Source organism: Pelodiscus sinensis, chromosome 10 (genome assembly GCF_049634645.1).
Source record: "Pelodiscus sinensis isolate JC-2024 chromosome 10, ASM4963464v1, whole genome shotgun sequence".
Lineage (NCBI taxonomy): Eukaryota > Metazoa > Chordata > Testudines > Trionychidae > Pelodiscus > Pelodiscus sinensis.
Genome location: NC_134720.1, coordinates 2,094,045 through 2,121,185, shown reverse-complemented (window position 1 = coordinate 2,121,185; position 27,141 = coordinate 2,094,045). Strand labels below are relative to the sequence as shown.

At 49.5% G+C, this 27,141-nt stretch overlaps 2 protein-coding genes and 1 pseudogene across 21 annotated transcripts in view; 2 read left to right on the top strand and 1 right to left on the bottom strand.

Annotated features, from left to right (window-relative positions):
- Positions 1–27,141, top strand: part of LOC102458804 (alpha-1,4-N-acetylglucosaminyltransferase-like) — a 101,755-nt gene that overhangs the window by 46,947 nt on the left and 27,667 nt on the right. For 2 of the 13 annotated variants that reach the window (XM_075937255.1, XM_075937248.1), the window contains exon 1: positions 13,255–13,394. The exons of 4 other annotated variants lie outside the window; for them this stretch is intronic. The gene's annotated coding sequence lies outside the window, so the exon portion shown is untranslated. Of the gene's footprint in view, positions 1–12,676; positions 12,770–13,254; positions 13,395–15,209; positions 15,381–16,053; positions 16,177–20,880; positions 21,021–27,141 lie in introns of those variants that run through there. 7 more of the 13 variants (XM_075937257.1, XM_075937253.1, XM_075937256.1 and 4 more) reach the window with 5 other exon arrangements.
- LOC102460256 (alpha-1,4-N-acetylglucosaminyltransferase-like) lies at positions 531–12,575 on the bottom strand (annotated as a pseudogene).
- Positions 12,668–26,913, top strand: LOC102459144 (alpha-1,4-N-acetylglucosaminyltransferase-like). 8 transcript variants are annotated; one of them, XM_075937280.1, is made up of 4 exons: positions 12,751–12,769; positions 17,367–17,544; positions 20,547–21,020; positions 23,920–26,913. In XM_075937280.1, the coding sequence occupies exons 3-4, from the start codon at positions 20,610–20,612 to the stop codon at positions 24,508–24,510; spliced, it is 1,002 nt and encodes a 333-aa protein (XP_075793395.1). In that variant the 5' UTR covers positions 12,751–12,769; positions 17,367–17,544; positions 20,547–20,609; the 3' UTR covers positions 24,511–26,913. The 8 variants fall into 8 exon arrangements, with proteins under 8 accessions (XP_075793397.1, XP_075793398.1, XP_075793395.1 ...); XM_075937278.1 differs by lacking the exon at positions 12,751–12,769 and adding an exon at positions 13,274–13,394 and having other exon boundaries at positions 20,590–21,020; XM_025182018.2 differs by lacking the exon at positions 12,751–12,769 and adding an exon at positions 13,274–13,394.

Sequence of the window (27,141 nt, the reverse complement as noted above, 5' to 3'; positions counted from 1 at the left end):
TTTTCACAATAGGACTCAGGCTCCTAGATCAGGGTATGTCTACACTACAGCACTAATTCGAACTAACTTAGTTAATTCGAACTAAGCTAATTCGAACTAACGGATCCAGACTAAAAAACTAGTTTGAATTAGTGTTTTGCTAATTCGAACTAGCATGTCCACATTAAGTGGACCCTGAACCGGGGTTAAGGATGGCTGGAAGCAGTGCCGGCAGGGCATCAGATGAGGACTTAGAGTGTGGAGCTGCTGCCTCAGGCTAGCCGAGGGCTGTGCTTAAAGGGATCCGACCCCCACCCCAGACAGACAGTTCTCAGGGGTGCCCCGCTTGCAAAGCAGTCCTGGCTTGGAGTGCCCTGAGTGCCCAGACTGGGCACATCACAGCACTCGGCCATCAAACCGGCTGCACTTGCTGCAGGCTGCCATCTGGGGAGAGGGGACAATTGGGGGGCTGCAGGAGAGCTTCCACCCCCAGAAGCCCGCAGAGCCAGCCCAGTCCTCCCCATCGGGGGCTCGTACCCCATTCCTCCCTCACCTCCTTCCACTTACCCTTCCCTAGCCCCCCTTCCTGATGTACAAAATAAAGAAAACGTGTGGTCAAAAATAGAATCTCTCTTTATTGAACAAAACTCGGGGAGACTGGGAAAAGGAGGTGGGAGAGGGGAAGAGAGAGGGTGGGAGAGAAGAGGGCAACTAAAATGATCAGAGGTTTGGAACAGGTCCCATATGAAGAGAGGCTAAAGAGACTGGGACTTTTCAGTTTATAAAAGAGGAGACTGAGGGGGGATAGGACACAGGTTTATAAAAGCATGAGTGGGGTGGAGAGGGTGCATCAAGAAAAGTTCTTCATTAGTTCCCATAATAGAAGGACTAGAGGACACCAAAGGAAAGGAATGGGTAGCAGGCTTCAAACTAGTAACAGAAAGTTGTTCTTCACAAAGCAAAGAGTCAACCGGTGGAACTCCTTGCTGCAGGAGGCTGTGAAGGCTAGAACTAGAACAGAGTTTAAAGAGAAGTGAGATAAAGTCATGGAGGTTGGGTCCATGGAATGGTATTAGCCAGGGTGTAGGAGTGGTGTCCCTGCCCAAAGTTTGTGGAAGGCTGGAGAGGGATGGCACGAGACAAATGGCTTGGTCACTGTCTTCGGTCCATCCCCTCCAGGGTCCCTAGTGTTGGCCGCTGTCGGCAGACAGGCTACTGGGCTAGATGGACCTTTGGCCTGACCCAGTACGGCCATTGTAAGCTCAGGGTTGGGGGTCTCAGTGGACCACCTTGATTTCCATGCACACCTGCTCCTGGGTGGCCAGACTGGCAGCTCTCCTGCCCTAGACAGCCACTTTCCTGTGCCTAGTGTGGAGGTCGTGGACAAGGTCCACGATGTCTGCACTAGACCAGGCGGGTGCCCACCTCTTGCGGTCCCAGGCAAGCTCCCGGGAGCTGTCAGCCTAGTCCCGGGAAGAGGGGGAGGGCTGGGTGGCAGCGGGTGGCTGGCTCGAACCATGCCAGGTGCAGGGTCTGCTAGCTGGGTGCTAGCACGTCCGTTAGTTCGAATTAACTTTGTAGTGTAGACATACCCTCACTTAGGTGGTTTGGGAAACATTCCCCTAAAGGACAAGACATACTTATTAAGTCATCCCCGATTGTATTTACACTCTTGCTTTCCTACAAAATTCACTAGGCCCTCAGGAATCTAAGGAGAAGAGGTGACTTCTGAGAGGTTCTGTCCTACAAAGTCACCAGCAGACAGAAAAAAGGCTGAGAGTCACTGATTCAGAGGCGATCCGTATTGCGCACAATTTATTTTAGTCCCAGGATCATGAGGGCTGGAAGAGTCACCTTGTTCTGCTAGATGCTGTCATTCAGTCTTGTTTTGTTGCCTATGGACCACTGCCTTCTGGGCCTTGAATAAGGGCCCTGTACGTGCTGGGGCAGTATGTTTTGAAGAGATTTTCCATTAAGGTGTTACTTCCTGCAACCACAGGTTTGTGTTGCCGGTTCATGAAGTTCCACACATGCAGAGAAAAGGAGTTCTTGAAGTCGGGGCTTTTCTCCCAGACCTGGAAGTACCGATTCCATTCTACGCAGGGGATGGGGTAGTAACGCTGAGGATGTAAGTAGGAAATGTTCTGACAGTTTATATCCTCCACGTTACGGAAACTGGTTACAGGGCACAATGCCTTGAGCCTCCTTGTCAGTAACCTGGGCCCTTGGTGGCCCCAAACATTTCCTCTGTAGTTTTGAACAAAATCCTCCATGCAATCCCAGATGAACTTGTGATGGCGAGAAAAGCCAAAAATCGCATTGCCGGCGAACCGGACATCCTCAGCTGTCAGGAAGTTTTCCAGTGAAATAGGCCTGATGGAGATGACATCAGTGTCCATGTAGATCCCACCGTTTTTCCAGATGAGTGCAAGCCTGATACCGTCAGCGCTGACATGTCTCCAGTACATTTCCTGGGCTGGATTAACCTGTAGAGTTGGAAAAGGACCACAGAGATGTAGTTAACACCACTTTGAAATATCTCAAAACCTGCTCCTGTTAGCTATGTCCTGTAGAAAACTCTCAGCTGTGTCTGTCCTAACTGTAATCCCTTCAATAATTAATGGACGTTTTTCTTTTTGCGGGCATGACACAGTGCTGGAAAAACACAAGAACAGATGTAGCTTTTGTTTGGTGTCATTGTATGAGTGTGTCCAAGGCACAATTGGTTGGAAACCTCCAACCAATATAAAGTACTGAGAATAATAACATAAAAACGACCTTAGTGGGTAACACTCAGTATCTAGCCCAGTATCCTGTCTTCAGAGAGTGACTAATGTCAGGTGCTCCACGGGGAGTGAACAGAACAATGTCCTGCCCCTACTGGCCAATAGCCATTGATGAACTTACTTTCCATGATTTTATATAGTTCTTTTTTGAACCCTGTTATAGTCTTGGCCTTCATAACATCCTCTGGTCAAAAATGCAGGTTGACTGTGCCCTGTGTGAAGAAATACTTTCTTTTTTTGTTTCAATCTGCTGCCTGTTTTCATTTGGTGACCCCTTCTTCTGGTGTAATAAGAAGGAGTAAATATCACTTCCTTACTGTTACTTACTGTTACTAACCTCAGTGATATCTCCTCCCCAAGCTGAGAAGTCCCAATTTCTTCTCATACAGAATCTGTTCTCTATCCATTATCGTTTCTGTTGCACTTTTCTGAAGGTTTTCAATTCCAATATATCTTTTGTGAGATGAGGAAACCACACCGGCATGCCATATTCAGGATGCGGGTACAGAATGGATTTATGTATTTTCTGTCTTTCTATCTATCACTTTCCTAATGATTCCCAAGATTCTGTTTGCTTTTTTAACTGCCACTGCACACTGCACAGACATTGTAAACCTCATAGCATGTGGCATAAAGGAGCGGTCAGAAAAGGCTTTCCTTATCAACGGATCTCCGTTTAGACTGCTGCTTTTTGCTGGGAAAGTGCTGTGTTAGCAAAAAGCGGTGGCCATTTTTATTCTAATGAAGCATAGGATACTTAAATCCCCGCTTCCTTAGCAATTTCGGTATGTCTAATTTACATCCCTCTGGCGACAGAGAGATGTAGACTAGATATACCCGAACAGATTGACTTGAGCATAGGCTTTTGTGAGCAAAGACCCACTTCGTCAGATGCATCATCTTTGCCCAGGAAAGCTTATGCCCAAATGAATTTGTTCATCTTTAAGGTGCCACAGGACTCCTAGTTTTTGAAAATGCAGACTAAAATGGCTACCCCGCTGTCACTACAGTTTGTAGTTCTGCGAATTCATATTAAGTTGCTTCAGAACTCTTGGGTGAATGCCATCTGCTGTTGGTGTCTTATTACAGTTTAACTTAACTGTTTGTTCCAAAGAAACACCTTTAATGACACCTCAATCTGGAACAGAGCCTCAGATTTCTCACCTACAACCAGTGACTCGGGTTTGGGAATCTGCCTCACATTGCCAGTCATGAAGATTGATGTAATGAGCTAATGTATTTTCTCTACAATAGCCTTATTGTCCTTGAGTGCGTCTTTAGCATGTCGATCATCCAGTGGCCCCACCGTTTGGTTAGTTGGCTTCCTGCTTCTAATCTCCTTTTCACTATTACTTTTTGAGACTTTGGCGAGCTGTTCTTCACAATCTTTTGGGCTTTTTTAAATTGAACTTTTACACTTGTCAGAGTTAATGCTCCTTTCCACTGTCTTCACTTGGATTTCACTTCCATTTTTTAAGGATTTTTTTCCTCAGTCTCTGCTTCATATAGTTTGTTGTTCAGCCACAGTGATTTTTTTTTAATTTGGGGTTTGCATTTAAGATGAGCCTCTAGTCCGGTGACTTTAAAAGTCTCCATGCAGATGTCACTTTTGACACCGTGCGTTTTCATTTCTGTTTAACTAACCACCTCAGATTTATGCAGTTCCCCTTCATCATTGTTACCCTTCATTACCATTAATGATTAGCTGTTGCTTCCCCAAACAGTCCCCCATCTCAAATGACACACTCACTGTCGAACCCAAATCCTGTGTGAATCAACGGAGAGATTCTCATTGAATTCGAGGGCTTTGGAATGGGCCCCTCCTGGCAATCTTTGCAGAGCATAAGAAGGGAGAGAAATTCAGGCCTTGAGTGATGTGGGGGCAGGGAGGGAGGACTACCGCAGCCCTCTCTCACTGTAGCAGCTTGGGACCAGGTGAGAAGTGTCTCTCCATGGCTGATATAGTTCCAGTGGGCACACCTGGGGGAAGGGCTCATGTCCTATGGCTAGGGCAGGTCCACAGTCATCTGTACTTTCTACTTCCAACCCAGAGGGAGGAATGCAGCCAACTGTGCACTTCCCCCTCGCTCCCTGACAAAGGGGAACAGCCAGCAATGTCCCCCCATGAACCGGGAGGAAAGGAGCTTCAGCCCCCTGCATTTCCTAAAGAGCACATGACGGGTGGGAGACTCAGGGCTGGAAAAGTCCCCACAAGGGAGGGGAGCTCCCCCCATGGCAGCTCCTTGCACCTCCCTGGTGATTCTCTCTCTTTTCTATGTGGTTTTCTGAGACACAATCCCATTCCAGGCACATCCTGTTTTCCTGGCACAACCTCACCCTGACCTTCCTTTAAGTTATGAGAAGAGAAAGCTTTCTACCAACTTTGGTGATCCTAGCTCTTAACATTTAAGAGGATGCCAGCCTGTGTTTTCAAACAGTCCAAAACAATAACTCAAAGGGGAGTGAACTCTCAAAGCTAGCCTTCTGAAAGGAACTCGCTGCCCAAATTGACCTCTCAATTTCTCTCTCGCTTCTAAATCTTGTGCCCGGACATGTTCGTGACTATCAGGCACCTTCACCAAGCACTAAAGTCACGTTTCCCCAGCTATAAATCCTCACTTTACATTCATGCTCACTGACATTTTTCAAATACAACAACAAATTTCTCCTGCCTTTTTGGAAAAGAGGGTGGTTCACCATTTCGAGAAAATAGGGTTGTCAGCATTGTGATGGGAATGGTCCATTTGCCCTAACTGCTGCCTTCAGGAAATGTGCAATGTCCATAACAATTTCAATCGATATTTTGACTAATGCATGGCTAAGTGTCATGGAAAAAGGGGTCCACACTCGGTGCAGCACAATGACAACAGCTTCAAAATGTGAATAAGTGCATGCAAATCCTTCATTTCCTTCCACTTCTACCTTGTTCAAAAAAATATTTTCCCCTTAATATTTCCTCTCACCTTATGATACCATGGGAGCAGAGGTGTATCCTGGAAAACAGTTTCCATGTCGAGAGGAAGAAGGAAGACATTCTCCATGGCAGACAGAAGAGCGAAGGCTGTGGAAGTGGAAACTGAATCCACTGATGTTTTATTTTTCAGACCTTTCATGAAGAAACGAATTGGTCTGTTGGGGTAGGCCCTGGCAGCAGATTCCACAGAACATGAAACCAACGGAGGAGGATCAAGACGGTCTGTGCTCTCCACAAAGATGATGCCACTGCTCTGGCTCACGTCATCCTTTTGCATTGGGAATAGCTCAGGACTCGGCTTGCATGAGTAGAGGCAGCCAGGCAGCTGGGAACGTTTATAGACAAAGGCCAGGAGAAAGACAAAAGTGATCCCGAGCCCTATTTTGACCCCCTTCAACATTCTTCCTTGTCTTTGGACAGATGACTCTTAATAAAAAGAAAGTCAGTGTCAGTGATTCATTGATGGTCACTCGGACACAAATACAACAAGACAGGATATCGAATGGTGTTATTGCTTTGGATTATTTCCAGGGTAGATACAAAAATCAGATTTTTAAATTTTAACTGGATTTTGTTGATTTTTAAAAAAATCATCAATAACATACAAAATTTGTATTTGAAAATAACAGTTACAATTACATTTCGTCACAAACATGCACCACATACACGTAGAACCTCATGAAACACGAATGACTGGTGCTGGCCGGCCCAGCTTAACTACCAGCTCTTGCTTCTTAAGAGGTCTCGGCTTTCTATTTTATAGCAGACTGCAGTAACATGTGCAAACACATGCAGGTTGAGTGGGATTCTTTTGTTCTGTGCTTACATGCTGGGTGATCTTGTCTAAGCAGGGCAGAGGTGTTAGTTAAGACATTGTCTTACAGACAGAGAGAAAATATTGAAAAAAGGGCTGAGGCACCATAGAAAGGAACCGTGGATTAGACGGGAAAGAAAATGGGAAATCTACCCCCCCCCCCCAACATCCAGGCAGCCTGTGGAGTTCTTTACCGGGGACGTGCACAAGCCAGAAGCAGAGCTGGGCTCACAAAAGAATTAGGTAGGTCGTGGGAGGGCAGGTTCCTCACTGGCTGTTGGCCAGGAGGGCCCGGAGGGGAGCCCCGTGCTCGGAGGCGCAGGGACACATGGGCTGCCCCAAGTTGGGATGGGATGACAGGACCACTCAGCGTTGCCTTGTTCTGCTCCTGCCTTCCGATGCACCTGGCACCACCAAGGCAGAGTCCGAAGGCGCTCCACTCACCTCTTGTCTGGTGCCTCCCACCGCTCAGCCTGGGGGTTAGCGCGTCAGGCCCCCTCTCCTCCACGGTTTGTTCACTGCCGCTCCCTCCGTCCCGTCCTCTCTCTCGCTCTGCCCTGCAGCCCCTCGCCCACTGCGGAACCAAATCTCCTCCCTGCCCACCAGCCCGGTCCCGCAGCGCTCCTCCTGTTCTTTCCTCTCCCAGCCCTCACTGCCCTGCCCTGCCCAGCTTCCTACAGCTCCTGGTTCTGGTTCAATCCACTCCAGACGCTCCTCCCTCTATCCTGGGTGTGACTGCAGTTTATGGGCATCAGCCTCTACAGGGCAAATTTCCAGCTTCCCTGAGCCTGTTAGCACTCAGTTTCCTGCTCCCTGGCTCTTCCTCCAGGTGCTGGCTGTGGATTCAGTCCTACTCCACTCCAGTCTGTGTCAGCTGGATGCCCCATCACAGACTCCCCCACTCCAGATGTCTACCCGTGGGAGGGGCAGGTATCGTCTCCTTTGCCTCTGACATAGCTAAGCCCAGAGAGACCCTTCCTCTCCTGCCCAGCGTCACCCATCCCCAGCCCATAGCATCTCTTCATTTCTTTCCCAGGATTCCAGGTCATACAGACCCACCTAAAAGGTCCCTTCTATAGATACCGCCCTGGCTCTCCTATCAGGGGCAGGCTGTGCAGGTAACAGGCCTACCTGGCTACCAGTCCTGTGTGAGCGGAGACCCCATGACAGTCGGAAAACAGGGCTCTGGGCTACATGCTCTGACCTAGAATGGCTGTTCTTATGTTCTTAAACTGCATCAGAATTCCCCTGGGAGGTCCCTGCAAACACTGGCCTATGGGTGGAAATTTTGCCTCCTTCCCCCCTAAAAATTTTTACAAAATATTTCACCAGGGTCTTGTAAACGGTGCTGAAATCAGAACCAAGCCCATTGGAGAGCAGACGTTTGTTTACATGGGGAGTGCACACGTCAACTTCTGGGGTCCCAATAGCTGCAGAATATTGGCTTTTGGGGGCCCATGTGTAAAACATCTGTTGCAGGGACTTGGAAACTCAGCATCTGCAGCGTGTGCCTACAGGAGAGCTGGGGAGTCTGGGGGTGCCCAGGGTTGGTGGGGGGCCCACGTCATTCTATCTCCACGTCTCCTTTCTATGCCAGCTGCTGATCAGTGCCCTAGACTCTGGCCTCTCGATAGGCTGTTTTCAGCTCACAGCCATCATTCAAATGGACACAGAGGTGATCAGGAAGCTGGAAAACAGTGGGCTGTGGTGCTCAACATGCCAGGTTCCCCCTTCACCTTCAGGTAATGATTCAGGGAGACACGGGGCCCTCCCTTCGGCCTGCCTCTCTGACACATTCTGCCTCAGCAAGAGAGGGACACGAACCTTATACTCCACAGTCTGGGGGTCCCAGCAGGCTGGCAGGAGCCCCTATGTGTGCCTGTAGCCCAGCCTCAGCCTGTCCCAGATCCCGGCATGGGCCCTGACACAGCCAGACCCACGGACAGCTGTTTGTTCCCCTCCGGGGAGGGCGCGACTTGGTGCCCTGGGATGGAAGGAGGGTCCAGTCGTCAGGGCCTGTCGACATGGCGCTTCACTCCACACCAGAGGGGGCGTTTAGTCTGCACCAGCGTGTTCCACCCCAATGGGCCCACGTGGCCCCTACTGCCCCACACCAGAACTTCCCTGGGGCACGCTGCCCTCACCCTGCTTGCAACTGCACCACCATGGAGCTGTGGGGCCGCCCATGGGGTGCTCCTTGTCCGCAGAGGACCGGCTCTGCCACAGAAAGGGCCCCTGGCACAAAGGGCCTGGGAAGGGATCTGGCGGCTGTGAAACGACATGGTTAAATGACGAGGTGCAGCAGCCCCACGGTTGACAGGGAAACAACCACATGGGAGGTTGTTGGCTCTGTGCCTGCACACGCCAAGTTTCCAGAGCTAGCGCAGGCCGATAGTACACAATTCTGAGCTGTAAAAAGGCCTTAACAGGGCAATTTCCTGCAAGATCCTGGACAAACCTGATTGGACGGAGTTTCTGTTTTCATTGTGGGCTGGGATTGTGTGTGATCCATGGGAGAGTGGGAGCCCAGCCTTCCAGGTGCTAGTAATATTCTGTGAGGGGGCGGGAGTCACTGAGTTGTAAGACCAGCAGAGAGACCCTAACCGCTTGGGGGGACTCCCCACCCTGCCTCACACTGGAATCTCCCAACACCCGCAGGAACAGGAAGGGTTTTGGGGTCACTAGGCTGAGTTTAAACTGGCTCGGGGCCTGCTTCCTGATCCAGCAACCGGACCGTTTAAGGGGGCCGCTCGTCCTTAGGGAAGGCTTGGAACGGCCGACGCTGAGCAGGGGCCTGCTGGAGATTGGGGGGCTGCGGGGGGCTCTGACAAACTGATTAACCTGCCTGTCGCTGCTTGTGTCTTTTCTTTGTAACACTTTCACTGTCGCAGGCCAAGTGCTTGCTTAGAAACAGAGGGGAGGGGAGGGGCGGAGGGGGGAGGGGACTCAGTTGTGTCTGTGTCCAGAGCAGTAAGGAGGCAGTTTCAGTGACCTGAGCAACAGGCATATTTGCACCCCCTCCCACTTTCCCCAGCGTTTCTCCTCCCCATTTTTCTACCCCATCATTTTGTGCTCTGCCCCTCCCTCTCCTCCCTGCTTAGAGCCCTGGTAGTGATGCTGTTTGCCCCCTCCTCCTGCCCTGAGCTCTCCCACATCTCCCAACCTCCTGCCCTAATTCCTGACCTCCCATCTGCTGCTCTGAGCACCCCACTTGTACTCTAGCCCCTGCCGCCCCCACACACCCAATTCCTCCTTGAGCTCCTCCTAGCCCCCCCTGGCTGTGAGCCCCTCACATCTGCAAGCCCCTGCCCTGACTCCTCCACCACCCTACACCTCCAGCCCCCTTCCCTGAGCGGATGGCTGGTTCGTGCCATGCCAGGTGCAGGGTCTGCTGGCTGGGCACTGGCAGGCTTGCACCTGGCACGGGTATCGTAGCCAGACCGTGCCCCTTTAAGGGCTCTGGGGCCGGGAGGGGGGCAGAAGAGTTTCCCTGGTGGTGCCCAGAGTGGCCACCAGGGAAAGCTGGGGAGGGCTAGCCTCTCACTAGTTCGAATTAAATGGCTACACAGCCCTTAATTCGAACTACTTAATTTGAACTAGGCATTAGTCCTCGTAGAATGAGGTTTACCTAGTTCGAATTAAGCGCTCCGCTAGTTCGAATTAAGTTGCCTGTGTAGCGCCTATCAAAGTTAATTCAAACTAACGTCTGTTAGTTCGAATTAACTTTGTAGTGTAGACATACCCTATCATACTATATGTATAGTTGTGGTTATTTTTTCCAACCTGCATTACTTTACACTTATTATCCACATTAAACTTCATTTGCGATTTTGTTGTCCAATCGCTTAGTTTTGTGAGATCTTTTTGAAGTTCTTCACAGTCTATTTCTGTCTTGACTATCTTGAACGGGTTAGTATCATCCGCAAACTTTACTACCTCACTGCTTGCCCCTTTCTCTAGATCGTTTATGAATAAGTTGAATAGGTTTGGTTCTAGGACTGACCCTTGGGGGACACCACTAGTTACCCCTCTCCATTCTGAAAATTTACCATTTATTCCTACCCTTTATTTCCTATCTTTTAACCAGTTCTCAGTCCATGAAAGGACCTTCCCTCTTATCCCATGACAATGTAATTTACACAAGAGCTTTTGGTGAGGGACCTTGTCAAAGGCTTTCTGAAAATCTAAGTATACTCTATCTACTAGATCCCCCTTGTCCGCATGTTTGTTAACCCCTTCAAAGAACTCTAATAGATTAGTAAGACAGGATTTCCCTTTACAGAAACCATGTTGACTTTTGTCCAACAAATCATGTTCTTCTACATGCCTCACAATTTTATTCTTTACTATTGTTTTGGCTAATTTGCCCAGTACTGACGTTAGACTTACCGGTCTGTAATTGCCGGGATCACCTCTAGAGCCCTTTTTAAATATTGGTGTCACATTAGCTATCTTCCAGTCATTAGGTACGGAAGCCAATTTAAAGGATAGATTACAAACCACAGTTAACAGTTCTGCAATTTCCCATTTGAGTTCTTTTAGAACCCTTGGGTGAATGCCATCCGGTCCCGGTGATTTGTTAACGTTAAGTTTTTCTATTTGTTCCAAAACCTCCTCTAATGACACTTCAATCCAGGACAGTTCCTCAGATTATCTCTCACAAAGGACGGTGCAGGTTTGGGAATCTCCCCAACAGATTCAGCAGATTGTAACAGTAACACGTATACGTTACGTGACCTGTTCTGCAGAAAGCGTCCTTGAGCTGTGCACGTTCATAGCCGGAAAATGTTCCGAAAGCACGAGGGGATGACATGTGGTTTGAACTCTGGAGCCTTGAGCCCTAGTTCTTAAGTTATGGGAACAATTAAATAATTTGTCTTTATTCACTTTCTCCACCCCACTCATGATTTTATAAAACTATCATATCCCCCCCTTTGTCTCCTCTTTTCTAAGGTGAAAAGTCCCCGTCTTTTTAATTTCTCTTCATAGGGCACCGGTTCCAAAGCCCTCATAATTTTTGTTGCTCTTTTTTGAACTTTTTCCAATGCTAAGATACCATTGGTTTTTTTTAGATGAGGTGACCACATCTGTAAGCAGAATTCAAGATGTGGGTGCACCATAGAGTCATACATGGGGAATAAGATGTTCTCTTATTCTCTATCGCTATTTTAATGATTCCTAGCATTCTGGTTGCTTTTTTGACTGCTGCTGCACGTTGAGTGGATGTTTTCAGAGAACTATCCACAGTGATCTCACTCTTGAGTGGTAACAGCTAATTTAGTTCCCATCAACTTGTACCTAGAGTTCATACTGTGTTTTCCAATGGGCATTACTTTGCATTTATCAGCATTAAAATTCACCTGCCATTTTGTTGCTCAGTCTCCTAGTTTTAGGAAATCGTTTGAAGCTCTTCACAGCCTGCTTTGCTCATCCATTAATTGACAAAGGGATTACAGTTAGGACAGACACTCCTGAGCGTTTTATACAGTGCGTAGCTCATAGGAGCAGGTGTTGACATGTTTCGAAGCGGTGTCAATTGCATCTGTGTGGTGCTTTTCCAACTCTGCAGGCAAATCCAGCCCAGGAAAGGTGCTTTCTTATTGTCACCTCTGACGCTAGCCGGCTTGCATTCGTCTGGAAATACGGTGGGATCTACGTGGACATCTCCATCAGGCGTCTTTTGCTGGAAAACTTCCTGACGGCTGAGGGTTCCTGCTTCGTTGGCAGTGCGATTTTGGGGTTTTCTCGCCATCACGGGTTCCTCTGGGATTGTACGGAGGATTTCGTTCCAAACTTCAGGAGAGACATTTGGGGCCACCAAGGGCCCAGCTTACTGACAAGGAGGCTCAAGGCCTTGTGCCCCGTAACCACTTTCCATACGGTGGAGGGTGGAAACTGCCAGACGTTCCTAGTACCCCTGGGGCACAACGGCTCGCTACTTCCAGCTCTGGGAGAACAGGAGCGGCCCCGAGGCGCGGGGGGGGGGGGGTCCCCTCGTGGCTGCCAAGGCCCTGGGCCCTGGGCACAGGGGGTTCCCCGCTCTACCCGCCCCCCCTCCCCCCGGAAAGCCGCCGCCAGCGCAGACCCCCCTCCGCGAAAACAAGCGGTTGCCATGGCAACGGGCCGGGCCTTGTTGCCTCGCAGCGGCAGGGACTGCGGAGCCGGCCAATGGGCTGCGGCTCGCGACGAGCCCTGTCCCGCGGACCCCGGCGAGCGGTGAGAGACGGGGGGGGATTCGCAGCTGACGTGTCCGGGCGCGTCCATGGCCTGGCGCGGGGGGGGGCCCGGCTGCAGCAGTGGCTGGCGCGTCACGCCCGGCGCGGGGGAGGCTCCTGGGGAACCGCAGGGGGCGGGAGGGTGGAAGCGCCTCAGTCTTCCCCCAGCCGTGGGGGGGGGGGGTCCCTGCTCCCCCGCTTGGGCCTGGCTCTGACAGACCGGGCCTGGCTCGAGTGAGCCCCCCGCCCCGCCCGGCGGGCTCTGGGGAGCGGCTAACGGGCCGCGCCGCCCTGGCCTCGCCTCGCTCTCGGGGAGTCACGTGCCAGCCGAAGGCGCGCGGACAGCAGCGTCCCCGGGTTTGATAGGCTCCCCTTTGGGCGGGAACTGGCGCTCTCTCCCCTCCCCCACCCTGTAGGGGAATTACCTGCTCTGACCCAACCAGGTGGGGCGATCACATGACTTCCTCAGCCCAACCGCTGCTCAGAGGGGCAGATAAAAGGGCTGTTTACAGGGGCTCGCCCAGACCCCTCTGATGGCTTCCACTGGCAGCCCGAACCCGGCTTCCCTATTGCTCATCTTACGGACGGGAGTGCGACGCGCCCCAACGCAAGATACCCCGCCGCAGGTAAGGTCTTTGCCAAAGGCGCAGCATGCGAGGGCAGAGCGAGTAACCTCCTGGAGGCAAGTTCTATGGGCTCGTGGTGCCCCGGCTCCAGCAATATTCAGAGCCGCGGGGCCCTGCTCCACCAATATTTGCAGCTGGGTCTTTCCCCCGGCCCGCCTAGAAAGTTCCGATGACCATTTTAGCCATAGGGGTTTCTTGCGCAAGAAATCCCTGCCGAGCATCCACGCAAGACGCCTTCTCTTACCACAGCGTACTGTAAATTTCCTTGCGCAAGAGCAGGCGGGCAGTGTGGCTGTACTTGCGCAAGATGCCGGGAGTGTAGACCTAGCCTTAGAGGGAACACTTCCCCCAGCCTCACTGCCCCTGAGTTAATGTCACATACATTGGGTTAATGCAGGATAGTTGCACGAGTGGGGTTTGGTGGGGGCCAAACTAATCCCTGTTGGTAGGAGGATGGTGGGAAAAGCCCTTCGAGACGAGTGACGTGACACCTTTTACTTCTGGTCATGTGTCCATCTTGCCCCGAGCGTGTTACCTTCAGAGGCGTAGCTAACGGGGAGAGGGGGTCAGGATCAGGAGGCATTGCTAATGGGGGGGCAGGCGGTGTGGCTAACGGGGCCAGAGTGTGTGGCTAATGGGGCACCACCAAAAATTTTCCAAACCTGCTGCCCATGCCTGGAATGACCCCCGCCAGCAACACTAGAAGTGAACTCATTACTTCACTGTTAGTTGGCGCAGAATCCAGCCTGCCCCCAGACTGGAGGGGCTGACAGCGTCTGTGGGCCCAAAAGGCAAGATGCAGGATGCTCCCAGAAGGGGCGAGGCCTCTGGGGGAACCAACACGCACATTAATTGGTTTGTCAGAGCCATCTCCCCCCCGTCCCCATCTCCATCAGGCCTCTGCTCCACATCGGCCCTCCCAAGCCTTCCCTAAGGAAGAGCGGGCCTGCTTAGACAGCCCATTTGATGGATCAGGAAGCAGGTCCCGAGCCTTTTGACCCCAAATCCTTTCTGTGCCGTTGGTACCAGGAGATTCCAGTGAGAAGAGGGTGAGGAGTCCTGTTGGGGTGGAACACGCTGGTGTGGACTAAACGCCCCCTCTGGTGTGGTGTGAAGTGCCACGTCGACAGGCCCTTGTCTCTGAGCCCCAAGCTAGGCCTTGACGACTGGACCCTCCTTCCATCCCAGGGCACCAAGTCATGCCCTCCCCCGAGGGGAACAAACAGCAGTCCATGGGTCTAGCTGCTGGCATTCCCAGGCTGTCGGGTACGAGGTCCGTGTCCCTCTCTTGCTGAGGGAGAACGTGTGTCCCAGACGCAGGCCGAAGGGAGGGCTGTGTATCTGTTTGCCTCCCTGAATCATTACCTGAGGGTAGTGGGGGAACAAGGCGTCCTGAGTACCACGGCCCATTGTTTTTAAGCTCCCAGATCACTTCGGAGCCTGTTTGAAAAAACAGCCTATCCAGAGGCCAAAGTCTAGGGCACTGATCAGCAGATGACATTGAAAGGAGACGTGCAGATAGAAGGACATGGGTTCCTCCTGAACTCTGGGCACCTCCAGACTCTCCTGTAGGCACACACTGTAGATGCTGATTTTCCACGTCCTTGGCACAGATGTTTTACACCTGGGCCCCCAAAAGGCAAAGTTCTGGGGCTATTTAGACCCACATAAGATGACATGTGCACTCCCCTTTTAGACAAACATCTGCCCACAGACAAGCTTAGTTCTGATTTCAATCTTTGGCTGCACCTTTTCTTAGGGGATTTAAGTACTGTTGACAAGACCTGGGTGAAATATTTTGTACAATTTTTGCAGGTAGATGGAGACTGAATTTCCACCAATAGGCCAGAACTTCCAGGGACCTCCCAGGAGAACTTTCATGCAGTTTAAGAACATAAGAGCAGGCATTCTAGGTCAGAGCATGTAGCCCAGAGCCCTGTTTTCCGACTGTCATGGGGTCTCTGCTCACACAGGACTGGTAGCCAGGTAGGCCTGTTACCTGCACAGCCTGCCCCTGATAGGAGATCTGGGGGGTAGCTATAGAATGAACCTTTCGGGTGGCCCTGCACTACCTGGAATCTTATGGGAAGAAATGAAGAGATGCCCTGGGCTGGGGGTGGGTGACACTGGGCAGTAGGGGAGGGTCTCTGCGCTTAGCTATGTCAAAGACGGGAGACGATACCTGCCCCTCCCACGGGTAGCCATCTGGAGTGGAAGAGTCTGTGATGTGGCATCCAGCTGACACAAACGAGTGGGGGTATCCCACAGCCGGCACCTGGAGGAAGAGCCAGGACGCAGAAAACAATGCTAGCAGGCTCATGGAAGGAGGAAATTTGCCTCGTAGAGGCTTCTGCCCAGAAAGTGCGGTCACGCCCAGGATAGAGGGAGGAGCGTCTGGAGCGGATTAAACCAGAACCAGGAGCTGTAGGAAGCTGGGCAGGGCAGGCAGTGAGGGTGTGGAGAGGAAAGAACAGAGCTGCTGGGTTGAACGTCCCCCCACCCAGCCCTGGGGAAGCGGCCCCAGCAGGGCAGCGAATGAGCAGAACCCTTGGGTCACTGTGGGAGGGAGAGATTGGACCAGCCGCGCCCTGGCAGGGGAGCGCTGTGGGACTGGGCTGGCGGGCAGGGAACAGAGGAGATTTGGTTCCGCAGTGGGTGAGGGGCTGCAGGGCAAAGCGAAAGAGAGGATGGGAGAAAGGGAGCGGCAGTGAAAAAACCGTGGAGGAGAGGGGGCCTGACGCGCTAAACCCCAGGCTGAGCGGCGGAAGGCATCAGACAAGAGGTGAGTGGAGCGTCCTGGGACTCCGCCTTGGTGGTGCCAGGTGCGTTGGAAGGCAGGAGCAGAACAAAGCAACGCTGAGGGGTCCTATCATCCCATCCCATCTTGGGGCAGCCTGTGTGTCCCTGCGCCTCCGAGCACGGGGCTCCCCTCCGGACCCTCTTGGCCAACAGCCAGCAAGGAACCTGCTCTCCCGGAACCGACCTAATTCTTTTGTGAGCCCAGCTCTGCTTCTGGTCTGTGCACGTCCCCGGCAATGAACTCCACAGGCTGCCTGAATGGCAGGGGCGGGGGCGGGGAGGGGGCAGTTCCTCCCCTCTTTTTGTTTGAAACCTGCTGCCTATTCATTGCATTGGATGACCCCTGATTCTTACATTACATGAAGGATTAAACAACTTTTCTCTTATTCACTTTCTCCAAACAGTCATGAATTTTTCCCCCTCAATCATCTCCCCCTTTGGTCGTCCCATTTCTAAACTGATCAGTTTTTCATTTCTCATGCTGCAACTGTTTTGGACTCTTACTTGTTTTGTTGCCCTTTTCTGAACCTTTTCCCAATTATAAATTATCTTTTAATTTGTTTTTTGAGATGTGGCAAACCAGACAGCCTGCAGTATTCAACATGCAATCATATAATGAATTTATATTGTGCCTTTATAATATTTGATGTCTCATCTGTTGTTTTCCTAAGGCTTCCTAGCAATGTTTGCTTTTTAGACTGTTGCTTCATATTTAGTGGCTGTTTTCAGAGCACTATCCACAATGACTTTCTTGAGTACTAATAGATTATTTGAAGCATGCTTCAGCTACCCCAGACTAACACGGCTACATCTCTACCACTAATAGATTATTTAGATCTCAGCAGTTTTATTTGTGATTAGGATTGTGTGACAATGTGCATTTCTTCACACATCACCACTGAATTCCATTTGCCAATTTGTTCCCCAGTCACTCCATTTTGTGAATTCCCTTTGTAACATTTCTCAGTCAGCTTTGGACTGCATATTTTGATTAATTTTCTATTATCTAGAAACTCTGCCACATCAAAATTTGCAATGTTCTTCCAGGTTTCTTATGAATATGTTGACCACCATTGGTCTAAGTAGCAGTTCAAGTGGATCCTGATATTTTCTTCTCCCCACTCTGAAAACAGACCATTTATTCTTTCCTTTTGTTTCCTATCTTTTGACCAGGTACCAATCCATAAGAAGTCCTTCCCTTTTATCCCATAGCAGCTGACTGTGCTTAAGGGCCTTTGAGTGAGGGACCTTGTCAGAGGCTTTCTGAAAAATCTAAGTACTCTGTCACTACTTGATCATCCTGGTCCACATAGTGGTTGACCCCCTCAAAGAATTCTAATAGATTGGTGAGGTAGGATTTCCCTTTTAATAAGGCATGCTGACTCTTCCCCCAACATGTTATGTTCTTCTGTTTCTGATAATTGGTACTTGGCATTCTGATCTGAGTAATTAATAAGACATGTTTCAAGATAAACTAATGTGGGTATATCTCCCAATTTAGCAGTAGAATGTACTCAGTTAATTCACGGGTTTAGTGAGTATTATAGATGGTTACTGCAGATTAGATATAGATATAGATGGACAAGAAAAGAATCAAGTTACTTGTGTTAATGCAGCTAATCAAGTCAGGGTAGAAGTGACTCATTCACAGCAGTTGATGTGAAAGTCAAGGGGGGAAATTGCCTTTGTTGTGCGTTAACCAGTTAAGACCCTTACTCAGTCCTAGATTGATGGGCTTGAATTTGTAAAGGAACTCCAGCTCAGCTGTCTCCCATTGGTCCATTAATCCTTTGGCGCAGAAACAGTCAGGTTTGGCCAATATCCATGGCAGAGGGGCATTGCTGGCACTGGATGGCAGATAGCATATTAGAGGTGTGCTGGTGGATGAGCCCCTAATGATGTTACATATGGGGTTAGTCCTGCAACGGTGTCGCTTGTATAGTTATGTGGACAGAGGTGGCAATGGGGTATGTATCAGGGATAATGTGACATTACAGGACTTTTTATGTGACCATGCAGAATATGGTTGCACAATCTGTTGGCTAACCCCTGAAGTTCATACGAGTTAGTCTGTGACAGAAAAAAAACAACAAATAGTCTGGTAGCAATTTATAGACTAACATAATGTGTAGATGGTATCATGAGCTTTTGTGGGCACAGTCCACTTCCTCAGATGACTGGAATTATGAATTTGGGATGTGAACACTTGAAATAAATAGGAGAAGGGAGGGGGGAAGAAAGAGGGAGGGGTTTGGAAGCAAAGCATCAGTATCTGGAGAATGGGTACTTAAACCTAAGCAGATAAAAATCAAAGTCGATAGATAGATAGATTCCCAGGTCAGGAAGGATACCACTCAGAGACCTGTTAGTACCTTCAGTGGTTGTTAAACTGGTAGGCTGCATCTAGACTGGCAAGTTTCTGCAAAAGCATATGCTTTTACGGAAAAAACTTGCCAGCTGTCTACACTGGCTGCTTGAATTTGCACAAGAACACTGACGATCTAATGTAAGATTGTCAGAGTTCTTGCGCAAATACTATGCTACTCCCGTTCGGGGGGGGGGGAAAGCCCTCTTGCGCAAATATATTTGCGCAAGTGGGCCAGAATAGACAGCTAAAAAGTGTTTTGAGCAAAAAAGCCCCGATGACGAAAATGGCGATTGGGGCTTTCTTGCGCAAAACCACGTCTAGAATGGCACGGAGGCTTTTGCGCAAAAGCGTCCGTGCCAATCTAGACGCTCTTTTCCGCAAATGCTTTTAATAGAAAAACTTTTCAGTTAAAAGCATTTGCGGAAAATCATGCCAGTCTAGACATAGCCGTAATATCCCAACCAACCTTTATCATGATTGAGTCCATTAGCATGTGAATTGAGTTTGCAGATGAACTGTAATTCCAAGGCTTCCCTGTGGATCTGGCTTGTAGAGCTGGTTTGTGACCATTGAAGGTGCCAACAGCTCTCTGAGTAGTATGCTTCCTGACATGGGAATCTATCTATTGACTTTGATTTTTATCTGCTTAGGTTTATGTACCTGTATTTCTCAGCCCTTTGCATTCCCGGGATGGGCTGGCTGCCTTCCTAACTGTGCCACGGAGCACTCGGCCAGGAGCCCTGTCCAGTCCGGCTCTTACGAAGCCCCGTGTCTAGTGGGAACCTGGTTCTCTGTGCTCCCCAGCAGCGGGAAAGCAGTGCTGCAGAAGTGTTGGCTGCCTACGGTATCCTGCTTGGAGCAGCCTCACCCACCGGGGTGGGAGGAAGGACAGAGATGGTGGGGAGGAGGAAAGGGGGGATTTTTTTACAGCCAGCCCAGGAGACCTGGGAGCCGTACCAGGAGTCCCTGCTTGGCTGGAGCAGTTGCGAGCGTGTTCCTGTTGACTCCATCCAGGAGAAAGCCAGTTTTGTGTCTGCACCAGGGGTGTCCCCAGGCAGGGAAGGCTGGAGCAGGCATTCCTGCCTTTGGGCAGTAGAGTGGGGGAAGCAGGGCTGTCACTCGCTGCCAGGCTGGGGGAGGCTGGCAGCCTGCTAAGCAGTTTCAGAACTAGGCTCCACGTCCTGAAGGGCACAGTTGGGTCTGCAGCCAGCAAGAGTTTTGTCTGAGGGAAGTGGGGCTCACCCCAAGACAGGCCTCCTGCAACTCCCACACCCACCTCTGAGGTAAATCCACAGCCCCTCCCATCAACAGGCCAAGACAGCACTGGAGATGAGAGGGATACGCCTCTGGGCACCTCACTCTCTTCCGACTCTAGCCCTCTCACACCCACGGGCGCCTGGGTGCTGCTGGGTAGACAGCTGCTCTCTATTCAATAGGTTTAGTCTGTTCCTGCTGAAACCATGGGCACAGGAACCCTGCCTCTCTCGCTGGACACAGACACTTTCCCATCGCTACCCCAGTGCTGGTGAGAATGATGCAAATCTCCAGCCCCAGGACAAACCCAATCCCCACCCTTATACGAATCAATCCCAGTTAACACTCCTTTGCCCCCTTCGCAGGCTCAGACAATCTGACCCAACCTGCGTGTCTTTGCACATGTTACTGCAGTCTGCTGAGAAACAGAAATTGAAAGCCAAGACCTCGCAAGAAGCAAGAGCTGATAGTTAAGCTGGACAGACTAGCGCCATTCATTCATGTTTCATGGGGTTGCACATGTAAATGTGGCATGTTTGTGACGAGATGTAATTGTAACTGTTACTTTGAAATACACATTTTGTATTTTATTGATTTTTTAAAAATCGATAAAATCCAATTTAAATTAAAAAATCTGATTTTTTTTTTTTTTTTTTTTTTTTTATCCACCCTGGAAATAATCCAAAGTAATAACACCATTTAACATCATGTCTTGTTGTATTTTGTCCTAGCGACAATCAATGAATCACTGACACTGACTTTCTTTTTATGAAGAGTCCCCTGTCCAAGGAAGAATGTTGAAGGGGGTCAAAATAGGGCTCGGGATCACTTTTGTCTTTCTCCTGGTCCTTGTCTATAAACGTTCCCGGCTGCCTGGCTGCCTCTACTCATGTGAGCAGAGTCATGAGCCATTGCCGATGCAAGAGGATGACGTGAGCCAGAGCAGCGGCATCATCTTTGTGGAGACCACAGACCGTCTTGAGCCTCCTCCGTTGGTTTCTTGTTCTATAGAATCTGCTGCCAAGGCCTATCCGAACAGACCAGTTCGTTTCTTCATGAAAGGGCTGAAAAATAACACCACGGTAGATTCAGTTTCCACTTCCACAGCCTTCGCTCTTCTGTCTGCCATGGAGAATGTCTTCCTTCTTCCTCTCCACATGGAAACTGTTTTCCAGGATACACCTCTGCTCCCATGGTATCATAAGGTGAGAGGAAATATTAAGGGGGAAATATATTTTTTAAACAAGGTAGAAGTGGAGGTAAATGAAGAGTTTACACACTTACTCAAGTTTTGAAGCTGTTGTCATTGTGCTACACCGAGTGTGGACCCCTTTTTCCATGAGACTTAGCCATGCATTAGTCAAAATATCAATTGAAATTGTTATGGACATTGCACAGTTCCTGAAGGCAGGAGTTAGGGCAAATGGATCATTCCCATCACAGTGCTGACAATCCTATTTTCTCCAAATGGTGAACCACACTCTTTTCCAAAAATGCAAGAGGTCGATATAAATTTTGTATTTGAAAAATGTCAGTGAGCATGAATGTAAAGTGAGGATTTATAGTTGGGAAAACGTGACTTTAGTGCTTGGTGAAGGTGTCTGACAATCACAGAAATGTCTGGGCACAAGGTTTAGAAGCAAGAGAGAAATTGAGAGGTCAGTTTGGGCAGCGAGTTCCTCTCAGAAGGCTAGTTTTGAGAGTTCACTCCCCTTTGAGTTCTTGTTTTGGACTGTTTGAAAACACCAATAGGTGACACAAATAGGTTTTAGGTGACAAATCTGAGGCGCTGTTCCAGATTGAGGTGTTATTAAAGGAGGTTTTTTGGAACAAACGGTTGAGTTAAACTGTAATAAGACACCAACAGCAGATGGCATTCACCCAAGAATTCTGAAGCAATTCAACTATGAAGTCTCATATTTACTAACTGTAGTGTCAGCCAGGTGGCCATGTTAGTCTGCATTTTTAAAAAAAACAAGGAGTCCTGTGGCACCTTAAAGATGCCCAAATTCATTTGGGCATAAGTTTTCATGGGGAAAGACGATGCATCTGACGAAGTGGGTCTTTGCCCACAAAAGCCTATGCCCAAGTCAATTTGTTCGGGTATGTCTATACGGACACCCCAGTTCTAACTAGAGTGGTTAATGTAGGCATTCAAACTTGCAAATGAAGCCCAGAGGAGTTTTAATTCGAACTACCTAGTCTGTGCCGCGTGTAGCTGCGGGCAGGTAGTTTGAACTACGGGGCATTTAAAAATGGCGGCGCCCGGGAACATGCAAATGAAGCCTGGGATATTTAAATCCCAGGCTTCATTTGCAAGTTCGAATGCCTACATTAGCCACTCTAGTTCAAACTACGGTGGAAGTGTAGACATACCCTTAGTATTTAAGGTGCCACGGGACTCATCACTGTACTTTGCAACCTATCCTTTAATTCAACTTCTGAAGGATAGCTAATGTGACACCAATTTTTAGAAAGGGCTCTAGAGATGGTCCTAGCAATTACAGGCTGATAAACCTGACTTCAGTACTCAGCTGTCTGGTGGAAATTATAGTGAAGGACAATATATCCAGCCATGTACATGAACATAATTTATTGGGGACGAGTAAACAGTTTTTCTAAGGGAAAATGCCTCACCAATCTACTAGAATACTTTGGGTGGGCTAACAGTCATGCGAACGAGGAGGATCCAGTGGATATAGTGTACTTAGATTTCCAGAAAGCCTTTGACAAAGTCCCTCACCAAAAGCTCTTATGCAAAGTTAGCGGCCATGGGATAAAAGGGAAGGTCTTCTCAAGGACTGGTAACTGATTAAAAGGGTGGTAATAGGTAGGAATAAGTGGCCATTTTCAGTGGCCATTTTCAGAAGAGAGAGGTAAATATTGGTGTCCGCCAAAAGTCTGTTCTGGGACCTATTCTATTCAAACAAGTCATAAATGAACTGGAAAATCAGGGCCAACAGTGAGGTGGCAAACTCTGCAGATAATACAACACTGCTCAAGATGGTTAAGCTCCAGGAAAACGGTGAAGAGCTCCAAAAGGTAAAGTAAAATGATGGGGACTAAATTAGCTCTTACCACTCAAGAACGAGATCTTGGGGTTATTGTGGATAGTCCTCTGACATCTGCAAAATCTGCAGCGGCAGTCAAGAAACAAACAGAATCTTGGGATTCAATTGGAAAGTGATAGAAAGACAGAAAATGCATAAATCCATGCTGTGCCCGCATCCTGAATATGGCAGGTGGTTGCCTCATATCACAATAGATATACTGGAATTGGAAAAACTTCAGAAAAGTGCAACAAAAATGAGAAGGGGTAGGGAACAGATTGTGCATGAGAAGAAATTGGGAATTCTCAGCTTTGGGAGGAGACCACTAAAGGGAGATATCACTGAGGTCAGTAACATTAAGTAACAGTAAGGAAGTGATATTTACTCCTTCTTATTACACCAGAAGAAGGGGTCACCAAACGAAAACAGGCAGCAGATTTAAACCAAAAAAAAAAAGTATTTCTTCACACAGGGCACCGTCAACCTGGATTTTTGGCCAGAGGATGTTATGAAGGCCAGGACTATGACAGGGTTCAAAAAGGAAGTAGATAAAATCATGGAAATTAAGTTCATCAATGGCTATTGGCCCATATGGGCAGGAATAGTGTCCCTACTTTGTCGGCCAGAAGCTTTAAATGGGTGGCAGGAGAGGGATCACTTGACGGTTCAGTGTTCTGTTCACTCCCCGTGGAGCACCTGGCATTAGTCACTCTCTGAAGACAGGATACTGGGCTAGATATGAGTGTTGCCCACTAAGGTCGTTTTTATGTTATTATGATTCAGATTCTCAGTATTTTATATTGGTTGGATGTTTCCAACCATTTGTGCCTTGGACACACTCCTACAATGACACTGAACAAAAGCTACATCTGTTCTTGCGTTTTTCCAGCACTGTCACACCCAAACAAGAAAAAGTCTATTAATTGAGGATGGGATTACAGTTAGGACAGACACAGCTGGGAGTTTTATACAGGACATAGCTAACAGAAGCAGGTATTGAGATGTTTTAAGGTGGTGTCAATTGCATCTGTGTGGTCCTTTTCCAACTCTGCAGGTAAATCCAGCCCAGGAAAGATACTGGCTGCATGTCAGTGCTGACGGTATCAGGCTTGCACTCATCTGGAAAAACGGTGGGATCTACATGGATACTGATGTCATCTCCATCAGGCCTATTTCACTGGAAAACTTCCTTACAGCTGAGGATGTCCGGTTCGCTGGCAATGCAATTTTTGGCTTTTCTCACCATCACAAGTTCATCTGGGATTGCATGGAGGATTTTGTTCAAAACTACAGAGGAGACATTTGGGGCCACCAAGGGCCCAGGTTACTGACAAGGAGGCTCAAGGCGTTGTGCCCTGTAACCAGTTTCCGTAACATGGAAGATATAAACTGTCAGAACATTTCCTACTTACATCCTCAGCGTTACTACCCCATCCCCTGTGGAGAATGGAATCGGTACTTCCAGGTCTGGGAGAAAAGCCCCGACTTCAACAACTCCTTTTCTCTGCATGTGTGGAACTTCATGAACCGGGAACACAAGCGTGTGGTTGCAGGAAGTAACACCTTAATGGAAAATCTCTTCAAAACATACTGTCCTATCACGTACAGGGCCCTTATTCAAGGCCCAGAAGGCAGTGGTCCGTAGGTAACAAAACAAGACTGAATGACGGCATCTAGCAAAACAAGGTGACTCTTCCAGCCCTCATGGTCCTGGTCCTAAAATAAATTGTTCACTACACAGATTTCGTCTGAGTCAGTGACTCAGCCTTTTTTCTGTCTGCAGGTGACTTTGTAGGACAGAACCTCTCAGAATTCACCTCTTCTCCCCAGATTCCCGAGGGCCTAGTGAATTTAGTAGGAAAGCAAGGGTGTAAATACCACTGGGGATGACTTGATAAGTATGTCTTGTCCTTTAGGGAATGTTTCCCATAGCACCTAAGTGATCTAGGAGACTGAGTCCTATTGTGAAAAGTCACGTTGGCTTTGGGTTTCAAAGCTCCATTGAAAATCAGGCCTTTGGTGCCTACAGATGCCCGTAACTGCTTTTGAAAATGACAGTGGTCATCCGTGCTCCCTTGAGGTGCCTTAATGCCTTTCAGAATCGGTCCCTTTACATATGTTTGGAAATTTTACCCAGTCACTTGCTGAGAGTGTCTATAGCACCTTGTGTGATGAGCCTGAGTCTTTGCCCTATTACTGTAATATTGATGTTGTTGAGTAACTGTGAATACAATACAACAGATAGTCTGGTAGCACTTGAAATACTAATGAAACATGCAGATGGTATCCTGAGCTTTCTTAGGCACCGCCCAGGACTAAAATAAGTAGGAGAGAAGTGGGGGAAAGGTGGGGGGGGAGAAGAAGCAGTAGGTATAAAAATGACAAGGAGAAAGCTGAGCTGGAATGTAACTGTAAAAACGCATGGTCTGTAGCGGGGGGGAGGGGCCTGTCCTGTTCATTCCAGACGAAGAGCCACACTAGCAGTGGAGACAACATGAACAGCCGGGGCAACGTTGTTGAGCCGCACTGGGGGGAAAATAGGTGCTGGTTCTGCATGTTTTTTGCCAACAACTTTTCTCCTGGTCTTCGTGGCCCTGCATTTTGGGGGGGGGGGGTGCTCTACAACTTTGCCCCGGCTCTTCACACTGTGTCCACTGCTATTGTGGCTCACAAAAAAAGCACTGGGAAGGGGTGAGAGGTTCAATCTCTGGGAGGGAATTTGGGTGCGGGAGGAAGTAGAGAAGAGGATGCTGGCTCAGAGAGGGGGCTCCAGGCTGGAGAGTTTTGGGGTTGGGGAGTGTTGGGGTGCTGAGCAAGCCACAGGCTTGTGGGTGTGGGGCTGCAGGAGTTTGGGCTGGGGTCGTGAGGGGCTCAGGGCAGAGAGGCTGGGAATATGATACGCTCAGGACACAGATTTGTGATGTGTGGATGGTGCAGGAGTGTGGTGGCAGAAGACTGGGGATGTGGGGGTGCAGGAGTTTGGGGATGAGAGGCTCAGGACAGGGGGTTCCAGTGTATGACAGGCTCAGGTTAGGAGTCTGCGGGGTGCAAGAGTGTTATGATGCTGTGGCCAGAAGGGGTCTTGGCCCCAATTGAGGGCTTGTTGGCCAGGCTTGATTTTTAAAAAAACGTTTTCAAACACAAAATGTTTCAGCGTTGTCTTTATTTATGGGAGGGGCGGGGAACCTGTTTTCAGTCAGGAGTCACTGACCCACAGAAAAGTCAGTTGGGGTTACACACGTGAGATCCAATAACAAAAACCCCTCCCAAATCCCCTAAGCCTCACTAATGTGGTCCTAATTGTGTTGGTGGGGGCAGCAGACAGGGTGCTGGGGCAGGGTACTCACGGGAGGGAGGTCTGGCCAGGGGAAAGGACAGAGACAGCTGGGGCCAGTACCCAGGTCTCAGGAAGCACACGGGCTGCTCTTCCCCTCCCCTAAACAGCTGGTGTGCTTCCTAAAATGCCTGGTCTGTTGCTCCGTCAGGGACTTCCTCCCCACTTGCTGCGTGTGTCAGTGTCAGTCCCAGGACTGCATGCCAGCTCCAACTTCTCAGGAAGTCCCAGGATTCCTACTCCCTTCCTCCTTCCCTCCCCTCCCCCCCTTCACAGGCAGGCAGCAGGGAGAAAAGTCTCCAAGGGTGAGACAGACCTGGTATTTAAGGAAGCACGCCAGCTGTTTAGTGGAGGGGAAGAACAGCCTACACTAACCCAGTCCCCCTCCCCTTCTCCGAAGCCAGACACCCCCCCCCACTACCCAATCTCCCTCTCTTCCCTTTCCCCAAAGCCAAGCACACTCCCCCAACCCAATCCTCCTACTCCTCCCCTTCCCCAAAGCCAGGCACATCCCCGCCAACCCAATCCCCTTCCCTCCCGCTCTAACCTAATTCTTGGGTCCCGGAGCCACCACCGCTGCTATAGCCATCTGTCTCTCTCCAGGCGCTGAGGAACATGCGGAGAGTGGCCGGCCTTGAGCATAAGCTGGCCGGGACACCATGCACAACCCAATCCCCTGTCCCTTCCCTTCCTCAGAGCCAGATATCTTCCCCTCTCCCCCGCTGTAAACCAATCCTCCTCTTCCCCCCCCCCCCCCCCAACATTATGCTCGGGAGCCAGAGCCACTGCGCTGCATCCGAGATGCTATGTGCACCGCCCCTGCTTCCTGATATCTCTCTCCTTCTCCAGTGCCAGGCATCTCTCTTCCCCCCCCCCCCCCCACGCAACATTATGCCTGTGTCCTGAAGCCCCTGCAGGATATGACACTGTGCACTGGGGACA

Excerpts from the sequence above, each read along its gene's own strand:
- LOC102459144 (XM_075937282.1), top strand. The coding sequence starts at position 20,610 with ATGTTGAAGGGGGTCAAAATAGGGCTCGGGATCACTTTTGTCTTTCTC. Across the intron at positions 21,021-23,919 it reads TGCTCCCATGGTATCATAAG|GTAAATCCAGCCCAGGAAAG; the intron begins GTGAGAGGAAAT and ends CCAACTCTGCAG.